The sequence below is a fragment of the Rhinolophus hipposideros genome (genome assembly GCF_964194185.1).
Source record: "Rhinolophus hipposideros genome assembly, chromosome: 12".
In the NCBI taxonomy this organism is placed as follows: Eukaryota; Metazoa; Chordata; class Mammalia; order Chiroptera; family Rhinolophidae; genus Rhinolophus; species Rhinolophus hipposideros.
Genome location: NC_138058.1, coordinates 32,725,946 through 32,748,212, shown reverse-complemented (window position 1 = coordinate 32,748,212; position 22,267 = coordinate 32,725,946). Strand labels below are relative to the sequence as shown.

Sequence of the window (22,267 nt, the reverse complement as noted above, 5' to 3'; positions counted from 1 at the left end):
ATTACAAGAGGTGCTCAAAGTGGTTACCATCAACGTCCAGACACTTCTGATTACAGCAAACTACTGCTTGAGCAACATTGACCAAAGTGTCCACTTGTAGACATTTTTTATGACACCCCCAGTATATGAGTTTGACAATTAAGTTCGTGAACTCATCCTAGAAAAAGTACTACATACTTCATTGCTGAATATCACTATGGTCACCTTCAAATTACTCCCCTTGGAAAGCTATGTACTGATGCCAGCACCTAGTCCACCCTTCAAAGCAATTTTGGAACGCTTTTTCTGGAATGGCCATCAGAGCTGTCGTTGTATTACCCTTGATGTCCTGAATGTCATCAAAATGTCTTCCTTTCAATATTTCCTTTATCTCCAAGTAAAGAAAGAAGTCACTGGGGGCCAGATCAGGTGAGTAGGGAGGGTGTTCCAATACAGTTATTTGTTTTCTGGCTAAAAACTCCCTCACAGACAGTGCCTTGTGAGCTGGTGCATTGTCATGATGCAAGAGCCATGAATTGTTGGCGAAAAGTTCAGGCCGTCTAACTTTTTCACGCAGCCTTTTCAGCACTTCCAAATAGTAAACTTGGTTAACTGTTAGTCCAATTGGTACAAATTCATAATGAATAATCCCTCTAATACCCAAAAAGGTTAGCAATATCATTGCAACAAGTTCATGAACTTAATTGTCAGACTTTGTATATCTACATATACTTTATATGTCTATATGTGTGTTTCTATTCTAACCCATACTCACAGCCATTCTTTTACTCCTGTCCAGTGGTAGGCATGGTGATTCTTTTCTATCTGAGGAAAATCTGTTTTTGTGTTCTGTATCATTCCCTTCTGCTTCCATAGGGACCTCCTTTTGGCCTCTTCAGTTTCTTTCTCCTTCCCTATTGGCATCATCCCAACAGATACTCAAACATGCTCTAATTTCTGCCATCTAAAAAAAAAAAAATCTCCTTTTGACTTGTCCTCTTTTTTTTTCTTAAAGATTTTACTGGGGAAGGGGAACGGGACTTTATTGGGGGAACAGTGTGTACTTCCAGGACTTTTTCCAAGTCAAGTTGTTGTCCTTTTAATCTTAGTTGTGGAGGACACAGCTCAGTTCCAAGCCCAGTTGCCATTGTTAGTTGCAGGGGGCGCTGCCCACCATCCCTTGTGAGAGTCAAGGAGTCGAATTGCAACCTTGTGGTTGAGAGCCTGTGCTCCAACCAACTGAGCCATCTGGCTGCCCGGGAGCTGAGCGGCAGCTCGTTGACTTCATTCTAGTTGCAAAGGGCACAGCTCACTGGCCCATGTGGGAATCAATCCAGCAGCCTCGTTGCCCAGAGCTTGTGCTCTAACCAACTGAGCTACCCGTCCGCCCCTTGACTTGTCCTCTTATACCTACCACTAGGTGTTCCTCTGTTTAATAGTTGAGCTTCTTAAAAAATTGTCCATTCATTATTTCTACATTCTCACCTCTGTTTACTTTTTTAAAAAATGATAATGTCAAGTTTAATCTGCCAAATATACTAGTTGGATTTGTGGAGCATGTTTTGTCTGGGTTCTGCACAGTAAACAGATTTCTTGAAATGATTGATGGGTAGAGGTAAGAATGGGCCCTGGCCAGAATGGTGGGAATGGAGCAGGGAAGAGCAGAGGGGAGGCTTCAGATGCAGGGGACTGGCCAGGGATGAGCCATGACCCTTGAGGGACCAAGGGGCACAGGATCCCAGGTGACAGCCTCTCTGAGTGAGCACCCAGGCAACATGGATGGGCTGGTTCTCGCAAACTTGCCAGCAGCTGCCCCCAGCAGAATTGTCCCCTACTGTGCAATCTATTGGACAAGATCTTCTTACCCCACCTCCCAGGTACCTCCAACAAGGATTCTGAATTCTCAAAACAGCAAAAACATTCAAATGGTTATATATGAAATGCTGTCCTGCATCTTTCTGTCTCAAAGATAGCAGCTGCCCCACCCCAGCCCGCCACCATCTATCCCCCCAAACGATTTTTGTGTCAAGATGAAGAGGAGGCCCAAGGCTGTCTTGAGTGGCTGCTGCAGCTGCGCCAGGGCACAGAGTGGGCGAGACATGGCAGCTACCCTGGCCTCATGGCCCAGTTCCCTGGTATCTCCTCCCTCAGTCCGTATTACTTATTCAGGGAGAGCAACTGCATTCTTTTTCCTGGTAAGGTCGCGTCATCTTTTACTTTCCTTTCTTCTTTCTGTTTGGCAGCTCCTCCTACTATTTCCGGATGATTGCCAGGTGGGCAAGATCAACCTTGGCTTGCCCTATTTTCCCAGCTAAATGCATTTTCATGTAACCATCTTTTGCTTTCTGCTTCTCGAATTCTTCTTGTTGTCTCCTTGAGAGTCTCTTGGACCCATCCAGGTCCAGTCGTGTGAAGTTTTTGGTTGTCTGTGCCACCTGGTTGAGGTTCTCGATGTTGACAAACCCTTCCACACCCTTGCACTTTTGCTGATAATCTTCATCTTCACTCTCATCTGAGTCTAGTGATTTCTTCTCCTTTTTGGGGTCCCCTGCAGCCCCACCTCCACCTTCTTCTCCTTGTTCCTCTTCTTCCCAGGCCTTCTCCCTTTCAGCCTGGAGCTGTGTGTTGATCTCCTCTGGGCTCTTGTACTGCCAGCGTCACATTTTGGCCTTCCTTTCTTCCTCCTTTAGGCACCGGGGCTGCCTTCATTCACTTTTTAATTCACTGCAATGAAGCTTCCACCCTGCTTTTGCCAAAGTCACTAGTAACTTACATGTTTGTGATCCAAAGGGACAATTTTTAGTCTTAATCATAGTTAATCGCTCTATAATATTTGACACTAGTAGTCATTTTCTCTTCTATGAAAAATATTTTCCCTTGGTTTTTATGATACTCTATTCTTATGGTTTTCATTCTCCCTTCTTCTTAGTCTCCTTTGTGACTCCCTCTTTTCTGCTGTATTAAATATTGGTGTTTCTCAAGACTTGCAACCTGTGTGTCTTCAAATTAACACCCTCACTTAAACATCTCTGCTGTGAGTGCTGGGTTCAGTCTTATGACGTGCTGATCCCTCAGGCGGGACTGTGGGCCATAAGAGGAGCCCTAGCAGTCTGAGTTGTTTCCTCTCCCACAGCTGTGGTAGTTCCGGGATGCAGCGAGCTCGGAGCACCAATCTAGGTCTGCGTCCTGCGCCCCCATGGTCCGCAGTCTCCACACTTCTTGATTCTCTCCTCCCCCGCTCACCCAATTTGACCAGCTTCAGATGATTTCAGTTGCGCATTTCTTAGTCTTGTATTTTAGAAAAGCTTTCTTCGTGGAAGGATGTATACGCATACTATAAGGATGCTACTTATATACAGGGCTATAATCTTTGATATCAACCTAAAAGTTTAGGGATTTATGTTATATTAGTAAACTATCATGACTCTTTGATCTAGAACCTTTCTTAAAATCTTAAAAAAATAATGTTTATATTTTTTTGTTTTATCATCTACCTGGCAAGAATAAAGCTTTCCATAGTTTTAGCATTTGTATGTAAAGCAGTATTTATCTTGTCTTGGCTGCTGTGCTGGTTCCTCTTTTGGTCCTCTGATCTGTGGGTGTTGCCCAAGGCCATATCTTCTACTTCTAACCTTCTATAATCATTATCTCTGTGAGCTCATTCATTCTGGTGATGAGAGATTCGGCTGTAACCTCTTTGTTGACTTTTAAAGCTGTTCAAACTGATCATCTCAATTTCATCAAATCTAAAACTTAATCCATCTTTGTATGTCACACTCTCTTTTTCAACTTCCTGAGGTCATTTATATGAGTATGTGCCTGTCTTTTCATAAGTCTGTCTTTCCTATATATTACTATCAGTCTTAATTTTTATTACTCTCGCTAGGAGTCTGTAGGGGCTTCATTTTATCTGTTACTTTAAATTCAGGATCCTGTGCCTTTGAAGGCTTTTCATTATCTAGTTCCACTCTTCTCGCTGGTCTTTCCAGGTTCTGACTTTACTCCTCTCCCTCTTCCCTTGACAGTTAAGTTGGTCTCCTCTTTCATGGTAAGCACACCTTGATCATGCTGTCCAGTTAATTCTGAAATGTACAATAGAAGATCTGCCTTATCCTAAGCCTTTCCTGACCACCCCAGCCTCGTAAGACGATTGCCTAATTATGAACATTTCTTTCACAAATGTTTAGAAGGTAACTGGCATTTAGTTTTTTAATTGTTTTGCCTGGGGCTTTTTGTCCTTCACAAGCCCGTAAGTTCCATGAAGACAGACAGGCCTGTGTTATACCTCTTTGTGCTTCAGTGTAATCAAGTGCTAGACACATAATAAAGGCTTATTGATTATTATATTTTAAACATACCATACTTCACAATATTTACCTTAACCACACCACTTTGTGGTTTAGTTCAATCATGTTTTTGGTCAATCATAGGTTATTCCTAATTCAAATGCTCATCTTTAGGGAACCAAAGCTTATAGATCAGTGGTTCTCAATCTCATCAGACTGAACACCCTCCGTTTGAAAATAAGTGCTTTGTAATATCCACTTTATTATACTGAAATAAAATTTATAGACAGGATAACCTGTTTACAAATCTAATTTAAAAAGACGATATAATGTTTGAAATCATAATAAGCAATAAAGGAAACTGACATAATGAAACATGAGATATTTCTAATATATACTCTCTCTCTCTCTCTCTCTCTCTCTCTCTCTCTCTCTATATATATATATATATATATATATATATATATATATGCACTCAGGCATGACGACACTGGAAATCCTGAGGAAGTAGTCAGATGCTTGCACTTGTAACAAAATCACTGTGAAATAGACAGCTATATATGTAAACTGATAGAAGTGTGTTGTAATATGTTTAAGATATAATGAGTAGTGCTTCTTTTAGCAGTGTGATTTTCTGAAATGGTGAACTACTCTTAAAAACGTTCCAAATTTTGCATTCCTGAAAAATTAATCCCAAATCAATACCATGCAAGAATACATTGTGTTTATATGTAATATGGAGTTAGATTCTAGGCTTATATAATTATAAATAAGTTTTTCCTTTGTATGACTATCAGGAGTTTGGAAATTGTGACACAATTCTTTGTTCTATGGAACTTCTCTACATATGCCCACTTGCTTCTTGCCCACTAAATATCAGTTGCATCTCACCCATCCAAATAATTATAACCAAAATGCTCCCACAAATTTCCAAAAATATTTTAAAATTTTTAAAATTTCCACCAAATTTTAAAAATTCCTTTTTCCTAGGGGATATTGCCCCATTGAAAATAATGTTGAAAATGATTTTAATTTTCGAATGAAATCAGCATTCCTCAAACTATGTTTTGTGATAAAATGGTTTTTGACATGTTAATAGAATACCCATGAGGGAGAAGATATTCTACGGTCAAAGCAAAATTGTTTTGTTTTGTTTTTTTCCCTGAACTGCATGACTTCATAGGCTTTAATGTGTTTTCCAAAACCATTCCATTGTGGAGTCCTTGTGAAATTGCTGAATTGGGTTTTTAAAACATAGAGCCCCTTTAGGCATATTAGAGTCTGTGGGTTGCACTTTGAAGATAAAAACATGAATGATTATGATATGCTGTATTTATAGTGGGATGTAGGCAGTCCTGGTTTACCTAGAGAATTTTTAGAGTTGCATATGCCTTGCCACATGTGAGCACTTCTATTCCATGAGAATATTATGGAGCAACTGAATCCTGGATGGTAAAATTTAATAAACTTAGGAAAATTTAACAAAAAATTATGTAAAACACAATTGATTTTGATAAATCAACCTTTAGGTGGCAGGAAGATAGAGTGGCCAAATTGGTGAAATAGGTCAATACCAGGTCTCCTGTGTTGACCAAACTGGTGTGTATTGTTAAAAATTTTCCTTTTGTTAATAGTGGAAAAAAACTCATAAAGAGATTATATGCAAATTGGGGCAGAGAGAACTCAATGTAAAATATATGAACATATCTCTAAAAAGATACCAACATGAACGAAGAAAAGTTAAAATTTTTGGAGAAATCTGAAATAAAGTTGAAGATCAGATGAAAAAGTCAAAGAGAATGAAATGCATGCACTAAAGTACAGAAAGAATACAACTAAACAGAATATGTAGAAACTGTTACTTCTTGCCTGAGTGAAGCCCAGAAATTTATTGCAAAGGAGCGATGCATTATCACACATAGTAGGCAGAATTACTGATTTCAAACTGCTTATCTGGCAGGAAATCTGTGGTAATACCAAAGTACTAGAGAAAATAATGAATATGATAAAAGAAATAATATTCCAGTCTTTATCCCAATATCTGGAACACCTCAACTTTAATCAGTAACAGAGAGAAGCAACATGATTGGATAACAAAAAAGACTTGGGTCCACTCTAGCTCCCCGTCTAAAATGCCCCCACCTCCATTAGCTGGAATATATGCCAGCCCTTTGATTGGTATGTTTAACAGCACATCAGTCATTCCAGAGAGTTGAGAAAGGATAGTCAAGAAATACTTCAGATGATCCCAGTTAACAGTGATTGGTTTCTTTTCTAACTGGACTGAACGTGATGAAAAAAATAAAAACTATTTTTCCATATACTGCTGATAAGACCTTACTTACCTTGGTACGGGGAAATGTTTTTACACTGTTAATCTCTGAGGGAAAATGTGGCTGACTTTATGGAGAACTTTGACACCAACGCAAAGAGTAGGTTACCATAGTCAAATACAAATTTGCTGGAAGAAAATGAAAAAGAATCAGTGACTGGCAACTCTGTGCCCGGTACCCAGAAGCATCAGCCTGGTGAATTTATCCAAGACAAGTAGTGTGTCATTCCCCTCACTGAATTATTTGGAATGTTTGTCAATAAGGAGCTGCAGATAAAAACAATAAATATTTCCAAAAGTGCTTTTATTTTTAAAGCATCAGTCTCCAAACTAGAAATCATATTTCCTAATGACCCAAGTATAGCAAAACTTCCTTTTCTTTTTCTAAGTGGAGAAAACCCCTTTGCTACTGTCAAACTTTGACCATGAGTGACATAACCCAATAATATGATGAAAAAAGTCCTTGAAGTTCATCAGGACCACATGCAGGTAAACCACTACGTGAACACTTCAAGTTATTGGTCCCAGGCTCCTTTCTTCTGGGTTCAGGAAAGTAAGAGCTTGTCTCTCTTAGGATAAAAAGTAGGCAGGTCCACTAAATGTTAATGACACAGGACCTGCTACTCCAGGATCTGCAAAGCAGAGCACGAGATTAAATTATCCTAAATGCATTTGTCAGGGATCATCACCCGTTTTAAGGGGAGATGCTCTGGCCAGAAAGGAAAATACAAGCACATTTAATTAAATGGCTCACTCCTTCTGTCATCATAAAAAGGTTGGGGCATCTTTGCTTTCTTAAGGGAAATCAGCAGAGGAGTCCAAAAGGATACAATGTGAATAACAGGAAGATAGGTGGTTGAAAGAATCTTCAAAAACCTGGACTCTGGTTAGGCCAACCCTGGAGATGAAGCCCAGGCATGATGTTCCATCAGGCCAGATAACCCAGAACCCCGTCTTACATATCAAGGAAGTGATTTCTGTACCTTCCCCTGGACGAAAGGGACAAGTGGTCGGTCCCTTTCGTGGACAGTTTATGATTACACAGAGGCACCTGGGAATTTGTAGTGAACATTGCCCTTTTTAGCAGCCTTTGCATCCCCTCAGCAACAAATTCCTCCACTTTAAGGAGAGCCAGGAGGATTTTGCTTAATTTGCCAATTTACCAAGTAAACGGCAGACTACTGATATTTAGTGGCTACATATAAAATTTAAAGAATAAATTTCAAAAAAAAAAAAAGAAGGGAAGATGAAGGTATCATTTATCACTTATAAAGGCAAGTACATGAACATTCAGTTTCATGCAATCTGCCTATTTTCTCCCAGGTTAACTAAGGTACAAAGTAAGGAGGAATAAGAAGCAAATGCTGGTTACTATAAAAATTCCTGCATATCTATAAAATCCAAGGTCTGGCAACTAAAATATAGTCAAATGATTTTACAATATGTCTTTCAATATTGATATATAAGTATTCACTTCCAAATAAGAAGGGGAAAATTTTGGATTTTTTTCTTCCCCTGTAGGAAAGTTCCAACGAATGTCTCTTTTAAAAAAAGAAACTTTGTTTATTTTTTGAGAATTTTAATGAAAGACATATATGTTTATACTAACCATGTTGATCCTATGTCTAGAAAGCTATCTATCTTGGGAAACTTAATCTCAAAGCTCTCTCTTCAAAATGAAAGCATTACATTTAAAATATATATATCTATATATGTCTGTATATATAGTCTCTTTAATATGTAGGTAACCTTTTTTCTTTCTGTTTATAGTATTGGTTTAATTCCTGTCAAATGTAATTTATAAAGGGGATGGACAGTTCATTTTAATAGAATATACAGACCTAGTATCATACCATGGGACCCACAGGAAGGGTGAGGGGGTACCGCACTTTCCCCTGGGAACAGTAGTTCTAATCCTACCTTCCCCTGGTTCTCAGCAGAAGGCTGGGAGCCCAGAGCATAGATATCTTATTAAAGTGCTGCTACACAGCAGCCTCAACTATTTATGTGTATTAATGTGTAAACAGTAAATCATTCTCACTTAAGCTAGTGTGACTTTTTTTTTTTTTTGCCTGCTCTTGGGCTATGAGGATTGAGTTCTCAAGTATGCAGGGCAACATGGAAAGTACTCTTAGGGCTGCAAGGCAATGGATCTAACATTTATTAAATGCTCATTATGGTCTAAGCACTGGGATAGATTCTTTTAATTTACTTAATCCTCCTATAAGTTTATATATTTTTATTTTCCTTTTACAAATTATAAGAATTGAGACTAAGTTATAAGAATTGAGACTAAGAGAAGTTAAATAACTTGTCCAAGATCTTCAGCTATTAAGTTCTTGAGCTTAGATTTTAAATCATGGTTAATCTGATACCAAACCAATTATTTTGCCATTTTCCATAATCTACAAAGCAATCTTACTGCAGATTATTTCTACTTGTTAAAAGAAGAAACAAAATTTTCTAATTGAGCAGGTCATCTTTTAGAGGTGACACTGTACATCCCATCCCTAAGTAGGGGATTGTAAGGGGTGAAGATCTTTTCTAAAAATAATAAACATGAGTTGGAGACCATCTACTACAGTCACCATGTGACAGGGAGTTGACTTATCAGACCATGTGTGATAATAAGAAAGCAACCATTTGGGTCACTGCTGGAGTAGAACCCCAGAGTCAAAGCGGGCCAGAAAAGGACTAATCGTGTAGTTCTTCACTCAAAATCCTTCATTTGGCATTCTGTTTCATTCATGGTAAACCTAGTTTTTACAGGGGCCAACAAAGCTGTACTTAATTCCTATCCATACCTCTTTCCCCTGTTGTCTCTCTCTAACCTCCCTTCTACTAATTTTCTTCCTGATCATTATACTCCAGCCACTATGGCAATCATGCTGTTTTTAAAAAATATATATCAGGCATACCTTTGTTTCAGGCCCAATGCATTGGCTGTTCTGTATTCTAGAACATTTGTCTAGATATCCATAGGCCTCATGTTCTTTTCTACTCCACGTCTTTGCTCAAATGTTATCTTTTCAATGAAGCAGACCCTGATCACCCTACTTAAAATTGCCATACCCCCACCTTGATAATCTCTTACCTTGCTGTTTTTTTTTGCATAGAACTTACCACCTTCCAAAATATTACATAATTTATTATATTTATTATCTGACCTCTCCACATTAGAATGTAAACTCCATAGAGATTTCTGTCTGTTTTATTTACTGATGCACCCCCCTGTGCCTAGAAGAGGGCTGACATAACAAGTGCTTAATAAGTACTTGTTGAGTGAATGAATGAATGAATAGTCTCTTCCTCATTTCTACAGAGGTTTTATGACATATGCAGCAAATAGTTTGAAGAATCCCTCAGTGTATTATCATTGGACAGTGACCCTAGTAAATAGTAGATAGATATCTGAGTGACAATATAGTCAGTCCTTTTTTGAGTAATTTCAAGGTGGTGATTCTTGAATTAACATATATGAAACATAAGCCTGATTTTTTTCTGCTTCAGTTTGGATACGCTTACATTATTTTTTGGTAATCAGTTTTTTCATTTTGAAAAATTTTGGAAATAAACTAAAATGGAAAAATATAGTGAACCCTTATGTACCTATCATCCAACTTCTACAGTTAACACATGGCTTGCCTTATTTCGGTGATATTGCTCCTTGCTTACTGCCCATTTCGCAATACTATTTTAAAGCAAAATGCAATGATAGGGAGACAGCGTATCATTTCATTTGAAAATTATCTGAAAGATTTTTGATGAAGTTGAATATTGTTAAAACTGTTAACATTGCAGCTCATGATTTGTTTCAAAATATAATTAAATCATTGCTAAAGCAAGTCATTCTGGAGTTTCACCATATTTGTATCTTTCCATCGAAGATGTGCTGAACCAGTTCTCTGACTTATATTTATTTGAATGTGATTTCTTCCCTTTGGCTGCATAGCTCAATGTATTTAAAAATAATCTTCCTCTTAAGGTACCTGCTTTTCATAAATGGCCTTGTATATAAAGTGAGTGGATACTTAAAAAGGAAAAGCTACCTGTTTTTAGGGTAGCAGGATTATAGATAACATTAAACTATTCCAAAATTTGACTATCTTTACTATTACTATTAAAAAAGCATTTTGTAATTGAGGGTTCCCTACTTGTCTGTGGAATATGAGATGATCAAATCAGTGATGCATGAGAAAGATCAATTCTGTTGTACAAATGGCTGAGAAGAGCTGGATAAAACATTTTGTTCAGAGCAAATGAGCTGTGATTTTTATCTGAATGTTTATTTTTTTGAAGTATAAATTCTCCGCTATGGAGTTACTTCAGACAGTCTCAAAGCATGACCAAAGTCAAAGTGTTTAATTTGTTGAAAATTGTTACAGGCCCCTATAATCTGCAGATATGATTTTCAGATTGGTGATCGTAGGCAAAGCAAGCAATTTGTATAACTATTACAATACGTGCATTATCGAAACAAATTATTTAAAATTTAAAATTTACTAAATAAAATACATCTTATACATGAATTTTAATATCTTATTAGACTATTAAATGTATTCTTATATTTTTCTTGGCTTACCAGTTGTGAAGGCATAATAAAAATTAGCCATTTGCTGTTACTAAATTATAGTCCATGTTAAGCAATATATTCTGCTTAGAAACATTTGAAAGTTTTAAGTGCTGACTAGGAAATTTAAAATGTTATATTATTTTAAAAAGATTTCTTGACAGACAAATCAGTATCTCTGCCAGTTTTTGCATCATTATTTTTGGCAGGATAATTAGCTGTAATGCCAGGATTCAGATATATGATAGTTGGAATTATAGATGATCCAAAAATTCATTCTCAAATTGTGATATATCTCACACCCATAGGAAGTAGGGTATGGATTACAAACAACTAGGTGTATTCATGGTTTTAAAGCTACCCAAATAAAGATAACTGGTTTCTAATAAGGGGATGAGAACTTTTGAACTATTGTAACTTTGATTACCGTGTTTCCCCGAAAATAAGACCTAGCCAGACCATCAGCTCTAACGCGTCTTTTGGAGCAAAACGGGTCTTATATTAATTTCTGCTCCAAAAGATGCATTAGAGCTGATGGTCTGGCTAGGTTTTATTTTCGGGGAAACACGGTATATGTTCGACAGTTGGAATTAAAAAAAACACACTATCAAATGGGGTTTCAGTGTATGTTGATGTAATATATGACAAGTACAACAAAAAGGGTGAGGGTAAAGGGATCTATATGATGTTAGTGTTTCTACATTCCACTTGTATTGTTAAAATAGTGATTCTAAGTAGACTATGAAAAGTTAAGTTTAGTGTAATCCCTAGAGCAACCACTAAAAAAAATACAATGATACAATGAAGAAATATACAGAGATATAATAAAAAGCACAATAAAGTGAAATGCTAAAAAAACACAACCTCAAATAATCCAGAAGAATGCAAGAAAGGGGAAACAGGAATGAAAATAGAGGGACAAACAGAAAATAATAAAATGGTAGTCTTAAACCCAAACACATGAATATTTATATTAAATATAAATGGTCTAAATACACCAGTTAAAATTGTCTAACTACAACAAAGACAGCAATTGTCAGATTCAATCATAATTTAAAAAAGACTATTATACTCTTTTTAAGAAACCCACTTTAAATGTAATGATATAGGCACGTTAAAGGGATAGAAAAAGATATATCATGCAAACACTAATAAAATATTGGGAGTGGACATATTAATATCAGACAAAGTAGACTTCAGAGCAAGGAAAATTACCAGGCATATTACATAATGATAAAGGGCCAAGAAGACTCATCAGTACTAAATATCTATGCACCTAACAGCAGAGCTTTAAAATGGATGATGCAAAAACTGGTGGAAGTGAAAGGAGATATGGGAAAATTCACTTCTAGATGAAACTTTCAATATTCCTTTCAGTAAATACAGTAGTACCTTCTTATTTGTGGGGGATATGTTCCAAGACCCTTAGTGAATGCCTGAAACCACAGATTGTACCAAAACCTGTATATACTGTTTTTTACATACATACCTATGATAAAGTTTAATTTATAAATTAGATACAGAAAGAGATTAACAACAATAACTAATAGAACCATTATAACAATATACTGTAACAAAAGTTATGTGAATGTGGTCTCTTTCAAAATATCTTATTGTATTGTACTCATCTCTTTACTTAAAGGAAGCACTTTATTACTTCTTTTTGGCGTATCCAAATTGCTGGCATCACTAGTCTTGTGCTTTGGGGCCATTATTAAGTAAAATAAGGATTACTTGAACACAAGCACTGGGATACCACGACAGCTGATCTGATAACCGAGCTGGTTACTAAGTGACTGACAGGCTGACAGCGTATACAGCATGGAAACACTAGACGAAAGGATAGTTCACACTCTAGGTGGGATGCAGTGGGATGGCGCAAGATACATCACACTACTCAGAACAGTGTGCAGTTTAAAACTTATTGTTTCTTTCTGGAATTTTTCATTTAATATTTTTGGACTAAGATTGACTGCAGGTAACTGAAACTGTGGAAAGTGAAACCGCAGATAAGAGGGGACTATTGTATGTTCAAATGATAAGAGAGTAAAATAATCTAAGATTGATTTAAAAAATAAAATTGCACTAAAGTGGCAGAGATAGTTAGGTCCTCAAATTAAATCTTGACATTTATCATCCAGTAAGACTAAGAATAAAAAGTGTCTTCTGGGATGAAGAAGTTACAGTTTGAGTGCCTCACTGATAACTGCTGAGAGATAGACGGCAATATCTATTTAATGGTGCCATTTCTCTCATGCTTCTCACATTTGAAAAATCAGCATTTTTCAGATATTGTAAAGGAAATTGAAAGAATTTGTTTCTTCATTGTATCATGCTTTGGGAAGTCCTCAATTATTTTGTAAAACTGTGTATCAAATATTTTGTGAATCATTTTCATATCAAATAATATTTGGTTGTAAAACCAGGAAGCCATTCAAAAAGTTTCAAGTGTGGGGAGAGTTGATATTATGAAAGTGCATTTCTTTTCATTTATTTGCAGGCAGCCTGGAAGAAATAGCTCTCTGGAACCAGCTGGCTTGTTGACATTTCTCTGCACGTTTGCTTCTCTCTTCTAATTCAGGAGACTGACAGTCTTGCCCACATATTCACTTGTGACTGGCCTTATCATGACCATCTCAAAATGATAGCCTAAGACCTACAGTCTACATGTCTTCTGGTTCTTCTTCCCACAATTAAGTATCCATGTTCTAATTACAAGTCCCCAGGAGAAAGTAAAAAATTGCTTCAGTCAGTTGTGTTCTGGAGGTTGGGTTGGGAGTGAAGGGACAAGATCAAATGGCACAAGAGATCTGTCCCTTTCAGGGTAATGAGCAGGGCAGGTTTTCAAAGAAGAAATTATTGGCATCTCTGGTATACATCAGGATTAATTTTATTTTTTTATGTATAATGTGATAATTAGACTAAAGCAAGTGATCTTCTTTTTAGTCTGACAGTGATTTTCACTCGTGAATTACGTGAGCACATCTCTGTTGACAGTGGCAACTTCATTAAATGATCACAAAATGAGAACATACTGACGTCTAGATAGAACCCCCCCAAATGAATCTCTGTATTTAAGATTTCATTTTTTACTTTATATAAAATGTCATCAAATGAAGATGTTAATTCTACCTAAGAACAATTAAATATGAAAAAAATTAAATGTGACATTTATTTGGCATTTATAAATAAAGAAGTTCATGTTACATAGATATTTTTGGACATTTTTAACATTAAAAAGTCCATTCATGTTATTACATAGACATTAAAACCTAATATTTTAGGAAAATCATTCTTGTTGTATGTACATTTATTGCATTGCTTCCTGTTAATTTTAAAATTTGAAATCCTCTTAGTATGCAGAACAGATTGTGATATATTGAAGGATTAAACTTCACTGTCTTGTTTCAAATTAATCCCTCATATAGAGATCATCACTTGAACTCACAGAAATATGGCTGCAATTCACCTAAAAAAGCTCAATGGATAAGTTATTTTATGTAGGATCAATGCTGCACTTCTTGACTGTTTGATATATACTTCTCCAAATTTAAATAAATCTTAGAAACATACTTTTTCTCAGACTTTCATAAGGATTCATGGATAAGGTGTCTCTGGTGGTTTATGTGGTGAAATAATGCCATTAAATATTGTTTGGATTTTTCCCACTTTATTGGAGTAACTTGGTAAGCATATATATTTTTTTATTTTTATATAAAAGTTTTTACATTATTTTAAACTTTAATTTCCTACTTTAAACCTTAATTTCCTCATCATACAAGTACAGATAAACTTTTCACATTTAAACAAAATAGTTAATCCTTAGGAGAACATTGTTGCATTTGTTTGTGAATGTGTTTTTGAATGAAATAGATAAAAATTATACACGTAAATTAATGTGATACACCACATTAACAAAATGAAAATAAAAATCACATGATCATATCAATAGATGCAGAAAAAGCATTTGATAAAATACAGCAACCTTTTATGATAAAAACCCTTAAGAAAGTGGGAATAGAGGGATCATATCTTAACATAATAAAGGCCATATATGACAAACCCACAGCTAACATCATCCTCAATGGGGAAAAGCTAAAACCATTCCCCCTAAGATCAGGAACAAGACAAGGTTGCCCACTTTCTCCACTTCTATTCAACATAGTGCTGGAAGTTCTAGCCACAGCAATCAGACAAGAGAAAGAAATAAAAGGCATCCAAATTGGTAAGGAGGAAGTAAAATTATCATTATATGCAGATGATATGATACTATATATAGAGAACCCTAAAGACTCCACCAAGAAACTATTAGAACTGATAGATGAATTTAGTAAAGTAGCAGGATATAAAATTAATATTCGGAAATCAGTTGCATTTGTATATACCAATGATAAAATAGCAGAAGGAGAAATTAAAAAAAAATTCCATTTACAATTGCTCCAAAGACTATAAAATATCTGGGAATAAATCTAACCAAAGATGTAAAAGATCTGTACTCAGAAAATTATACAACACTGAAGAAAGAAATGAAAGAAGACATAAATAGATGGAAACACATTCCATGTTCATGGATAGGAAGAATTAATATAGTTAAAATGTCCATACTGCCTAAGGCAATATACATATTCAACGCAATTCCTATCAAACTACCAACGACGTTTTTCACAGAAATAGAACATATAATCCTAAAATTTATATGGGACCATAAAAGACCCCGGATAGCCTCAGCAATCTTGAGAAATAAGAACAAAGTGGGAGGTATAACAATACCTGATTTCAAACTATACTACAAGGCTACAGTAATCAAAACAGCATGGTACTGGCATAAAAATAGACACATAGATCAATGGAACAGAATAGAGAGTCCAGACGTAAATCCATGCCTATATGCCCATCTAATCTACGACAATGGAAGCAAGAATGTACGATGGGGTAAAGACAGTCTGTTCAATAAGTGGTGTTGGGAAACCTGGACAGACACATGCAAGAAAATGAAGCTGGACCACCTCCTTACACCATATACAAAAACAAATTCAAAATGGCTTAAAGACTTAAATGTAAGATCTGAAACCATAAAATATCTAGAAGAAAATATAGGAAGAAACTTCATGGACATTACCCGGAGTAAGATTTTCACTGACATATCCCCTCGCGCGAGGGAAGTAAGAGAAAAAATAAACATGTGGGATTACATCAAACTAAAAAGTTTTTTCACAGCAAAGGAAACCATCAATAAAACAAAAAGGGATCCTACTGTATGGGAAAAGATATTTGCCAATGATATATCTGATAAGGGATTAATATCACAAATCTATAAAAAACTTACTCAACTCAACTCCAAAAAAACAAACAACCCAATTAAAAAATGGGCAGAGGACTTGAGGAGACATTTTTCTAAAAAGGACATACAGAAGGCAAGAAGACATATGAAGAAATGCTCAACCTCACTAACCATCAGAGAAATGCAAATAAAAACCACAATGAGATACCACCTCACTCCAGTCAAAATGGCTATCATCAATAAATCAACAAACAACAAATGCTGGCGTGGATGTGGAGAAAAGGGAACGCTAGTGCACTGTTGGTGGGATTGCAGATTGGTGCAGCCACTATGGAAAACAGTATGGAGGTATCTCAGAAATCTGAAAATGGAACTACCCTATGATCCAGTAATTCCACTCCTAGGCATCTATCCAGAGAAATCCAAAACTCCAATTCAAAAATCTGTATGCACTCCTATGTTTATTGCAGCACTTTACACAATAGCCAAGATATGGAAACAACCGAAATGCCCATCGGTAGATGACTGGATTAAGAAGCTGTGGTACATTTATACAATGGAGTATTACGCAGCCATAAAGAAGGAAGAAATCTTATCATTTGCAGCAACATGGATGGATCTAGAGAACATTATGTTAAGTGAAATAAGTCAGAAAGAGAAAGACAAGTACCATATGATCTCACTTATATATGGAATCTAAAGAAAAGACTATGTGAATGAACTAATCAGAAACAGTTTTGGGGACACAAAGAAAAAACCGAGAGTTGTTAGATGGGTGTGGGGGGGGGAGGTTGGGGATAAGGAGAAAGGTGAAGGGATTTGGAAGGAGCTGGTAACCACAAGATGGCCTCAGGGTTTTTTTGAAAATTAATTTGGGGAAGGTATTCAATAATGTTGTAAAGATTTTGTTGGGTATCCGATGGACATGCGTCCTATTTGGGAGACCACCCCAGGGATACTGTGGATACCTGATCATGGCATTGTACACCAGAAGCTAAACATTAATGAATGCCAACTATAATTTTATATATATAATGTGATGGTTCAGTGTGAGGTCGGAGGGATAGATGGGAGGAGGGGGGTTCACAGTGTGAGGGATATAAATGATGAACGTCTAAGTATTACCTTGTCTTGTACACCTGAAACTAATGAATAAATAAATTTAAAAAAAAAAAAAACAACAACAAAAAAATTATACACGTATATGTGAATGTTGAAATGGAGCATGAAAAATGAGGATAGCTGTTATAGTATGGTGATTATGGCTTGAAATTAATGTATAGTTAAGAAATATGTAAAGGAAATTTAAATACGGCATACTTTTTTTTCTAACAGGAGGTTGTATGAAAACAATTTAATACTATCATTTTATGTAAATAGTTGTGATAGAGCAGAAATAAGAAAGTCACTGACTAAATAAGATTGTTTTAATAAAGTTAAAAATAAACATTTTAATAAACTTACATAACTCATGAAAAATATTTGGTTGTAGTTTGTGTTAGAATAATTATGAGAGAATAAAGGAATACTTCTTTCTTTGAAAAGTTGAGAATGGAAGTAGAATATTGAAGTAGGTTGTTAGCAGAGTAAAATTAAAATCTGGATTTTAAAATAATTGTATTTTAAACTCCATGACTTTTGAAAAAAGCAAATTGGTGATTATTTAACTAGGATTATAGTTCTAGATTATTAAAATACAGTAGTCTCCGCGTATCCATGAGGGATATGTTCCAAGATCCTGTGGATGCCTGAAACCATGGATAGTTCCTAATTAACTTCTTCAACACTGTTGGAAATGTGGCAGTAGCTTCTTTATAGGCAGATGCAGCCTCTCTAGTAATTTTAATATTTTTCAGTCTAAACCTATTTCAGAATCTGTGTAACCATGCCTTACTTGCAATAAATGGCACGGTGGTATTTGTTGCAGGGGACCCCTTGCTGAAGTCTTCATATAGGTTCTGTGATTTCTGGCGCGATGTTACCATCAGAACATGTTTTCTGTTCATGTCTTCCATTCACAAATTTAATGCCTTTTTCATCTTAACTAAGCACTTAGCACATAGTGTAACTTTTACAGTTTGAGGTGCGACAGCAAAACTAGCAAAATTTTCTTTTTCTTCACAATTTCATGGATAAAAGATTTATTCCTACTGTAGATATTAGCAACCTCAGCATGATTTTATTTTTAAAAGGTTTTTATTAAAATAGAGCTAACATACAATATTATATTAGTTTTAGGTGTATACCACATAAATGTTATTCAATTTATATACTTAAAGAAATGATCACCATGAGAAGTCCAGAAACCATCTGACCTCGTGCCACGCTATCACAGTAACATTGACTATATTCCCCATGCTGTACATTACATCCTCATGACTTATTTATTTTATACTTGGAAATTTGATTATTTCCCTTCACCCTTTTCCTTTTGTAATTTTTTTCAATTACAGTTGAAATTCACTATTTTATATTAATTTCAGGTGTACAACATAGTGGTTAGACATTTAAATAATTTAAGAAGTGATCCTGTTAACTAGTCTAGTACCCACGTGGTACTTATACTTTATTACCATATCATTGACTATAGTCCCTATGCTTTACTTTACATCCCCATGACTATTTTGTAACTACCAATTTGTACTTCTTAAGGCCTTCACCTTTTTCACCCTGTCCCCCAAACCCCTCCCATCTATCACCCTGATAAATCTAGTACCCTTATGACACCATACATAGTAATTACAATATTACTGACTATATTCCTTATGCTATACCCTACATCCCCATGACTACTTTGTAACAACCAATTTGTACTCCTTAACCCCTTCCCCTTTTTCATCCACCCCCGGCCCCAATCTGGCAGCCATCAAAACGTTCTCTGTATCTTTGAGTTTGTTTCTGTGTCATTTGTTTATTTTGTTCGTTAGATTCCACATATAAATGAAATCACAGTGCATCTATCTTTCTCTGTCTGACACTCCCCTTAGCACTATACCCTCCAGGTCCAACCATGCCGCTGCAGATATAAAGAATCCATTCCCTTCCCTGGCCAAGCAATATTCCATTGTATATATGTACTACCTCCTCTTAATCCATTCATCCGTTGGCAGACACCCAGGCTGCCTCCACTAGTTGACCATTGTAAACAGTGCTGCAATAAACATATGGACGCACATGTCACCTTGAAGTAGAGTTTGGTTTTCTTCAGATAATTACTTAGAGGTGGGATTACTCAGTTCTTTTTCGACTCTTGTTATAGCATTTGTTTTAAAGTCTATTTTTGTCTGGTTTAGGTATTGCTACCCCAACTTTTTTTCGTTTCCATTTTAATGAAATGTCTTTTTCCATCCCTTTACTTTCAGTATGTGTATCTCTTTTGATCTGAAGTGAGTTTCTTGTAGGCAGCATATGTAAGGGTCTTGTTTTCTTATCAATTTAGCCACCTTATCTTTTTATTGGAGCATTTGATCCATTTACATTGAAAGTAATTGTTGACAGATATGTAGTTATTGCCATTTTATTATTCATATTTTTGATCTTTATTTTTTTCATCTTGAAAAGTCCCTCTAAGATTTTTTGTAATTCTGGTTTGGTGTTGATGAACTCCTTTAGCTTCTTCTTGTCTGGGAAGTTCTTTATCTATCATTTGATTCTAATTGATAGCTTTACAGGGTAATCTTGGTTGTAGGTGCTTGTTTTTCATCACTTTTAATATTTCATGCCATTCCCTTTTGCCTACAAAGTTTCCATTGAGAATCAGCTGACAGTCTTATGGAAGTTCCCTTGTAGGGCACTAACTGCTTTTCTCTTGCTGCTTTTAAGATTGTCTCTTTGTGTTTAACCCTTGGTATTTTAATAGTGATGTGTCTTTGTGTAGGCCTCTTTGGGTTCATCTTGTTTGGGACTCTGTGTGCTTCCTGGGCTTGTATATTTATTTCCTTCACTAGATTAGGGACATTTTCCATCATTATTTCTTCAAACAGGGTTTCATTTCCTTCCTCTCTCTCTTCTCCTTCTGCTACCCCTATGATGTGAATATTGGTATGCTTGATGTTGTCCCAGAGGTCCCTTAAACTATCCTCATCTTTTTGGATATTTTTTTCTGTTCTGATTGCATATTTTCTGCTTCTTTATCTTCCAAATAGCTGATTTGATTCATCTAATCTGTAGAGTCCCTCTAATGTATTCTTCTTTTCAATTATTGTATTCTTGATTTCTATCTCCATTTTTATGTTTCTTATTTCGTTGTTGAAAATCTCCCTGAGCTCACTGAACATTCTTATAACCAGTGTTTTGAACTCCACATCTAGTAGATTGCTTGTCTTCATTTTGTGTTCTGGAGTTTTATTCTTCTCATTTGGGACCTGTTTCTTGTCTCCCAATTTTGGCTGCCTCCTTGTGTTTGTTTCTATGTATCAGGTAGGGCTGGCATGCCTCCTGGTCCAGTAGAGTGGCCTTATGTAGTAGCTGTGCTTTGGGGCTCAGTGGTGCAGTCTTTCTGGGTATCTGAGCCAGGTGCTCCAGCTGTGTCCCCTGTGGGGGCTGTGTGTGCCCTCCTCTCGTAGTTGAGCCTTGGTTGCTGTTGGCACATCAGTGGGAGGGACTGACCCTCAGGCTGATTGGTTGTGGGAACTGATGTGACTATAATGGAGGAGTTGTTATGAAGGGGCTGAGTCTCCGGAGCAGGATTTGCTTTAGCAGGGCTAAAGTGTGAGCTTTGGGTGTGTCGTCCCCGGAAGTGGCTGGGTGATGATCTGGCTGGGTCTGAAGCTAGCCACTGGGCATGCTGGCCTGGGGCCTCCTTGGAGGGGCCCCATCGCAGGTCAACTTCAGCCATAGCCTGTGCCCTGCCTGGCGCCACCTTGCATGCAGCCACAAAGCAATCTGCAGATGGCCGCTGCCTGCACTGGGTTGGGAGGTGCCTAAGGGGCCAAGCTATTAACGAAGGCCAGCTGTCATTAGTGCCAGGCTTAGGGCTGCTCAACCAGAGGTAGGGGACATGCCGAAGCCAGATGCTGCTAGTTTGGGTTTTTTGAACCTTTTAGAAGTTTTAGGAAAGTCCTCAGCATGAGCCAAGACAAACTGTTTATACAGAAAAGCCACTGGAAGCGGCTTGGGTGGGCCCGAAAATTGGTTGGGGTGGAGTCTCAGGAAATCAGAGCAAATGAATAGTGTTAGCCAGGTTGATGGAAACTCAGATATGGTGGCTTCTTTGTCTGCATGCTGGCCAGCTCCTCTATCCAGGAGAAAGCTGCCCCTCCAGTCCTTGCCTTGAAGTTAGATAATTCAGTTCCTCCCTGTATGTTCCTGGTGCCTTTTGAGCTGCTGCCCCAGTGCTGGAGCTCAGAGCGAGGGAGTCTGTCAGTGAGCAAGTCCGCGCCCAGGCTCTTTAAGAGGAGCACCTGGGACTGTAGCTTCCCTGTGTCTCCCTCAGCCACTGTCTGAGCTGGTTTTCACAGCCAGAAGTTATGGGGGCTTCTCTCCCTGGCACTGAGATCCTGGGCTGGGGAGCCTGGCTTGGGGCTGAGACCTCTTGCTCCTTGGTGGAGGACTCACTGTACTGAACCCAAACCATTTAGATACAGGTATTCTAAACACAGTTTATTCTAGTAATCAGGTACAATGTCATAGCTATTATGAGTTACTGTGAAATTATTTGGGATCTGGGTATTTTGGAGAATAGTTGCAAAAGCGTATGGACCTATTCCTGAAGGAGAAACTGTAAACCTGTCAGTGCTAGCATAGATGCTACCTAGCTGTTCTTGTCTACACCACTATTCTCACTTTGGAGCTGCAGTAGCTCATTCACAATCCTTCCA

At 37.0% G+C, this 22,267-nt stretch overlaps 2 protein-coding genes across 3 annotated transcripts in view; both read right to left on the bottom strand.

Moving 5' to 3' along the window:
* The window catches only part of WDPCP (WD repeat containing planar cell polarity effector), a 331,844-nt gene that overhangs the window by 14,516 nt on the left and 295,061 nt on the right, over positions 1-22,267 (bottom strand). The window lies entirely within an intron of this gene.
* LOC308505724 (28 kDa heat- and acid-stable phosphoprotein-like) lies at positions 2,137-21,285 on the bottom strand (the record flags this gene model as incomplete). Its single annotated transcript, XM_081068417.1, is given in 4 exon segments — positions 2,137-2,234; positions 2,237-2,627; positions 3,982-4,061; positions 21,057-21,285. Coding segments are annotated over 4 exon segments (798 nt in total).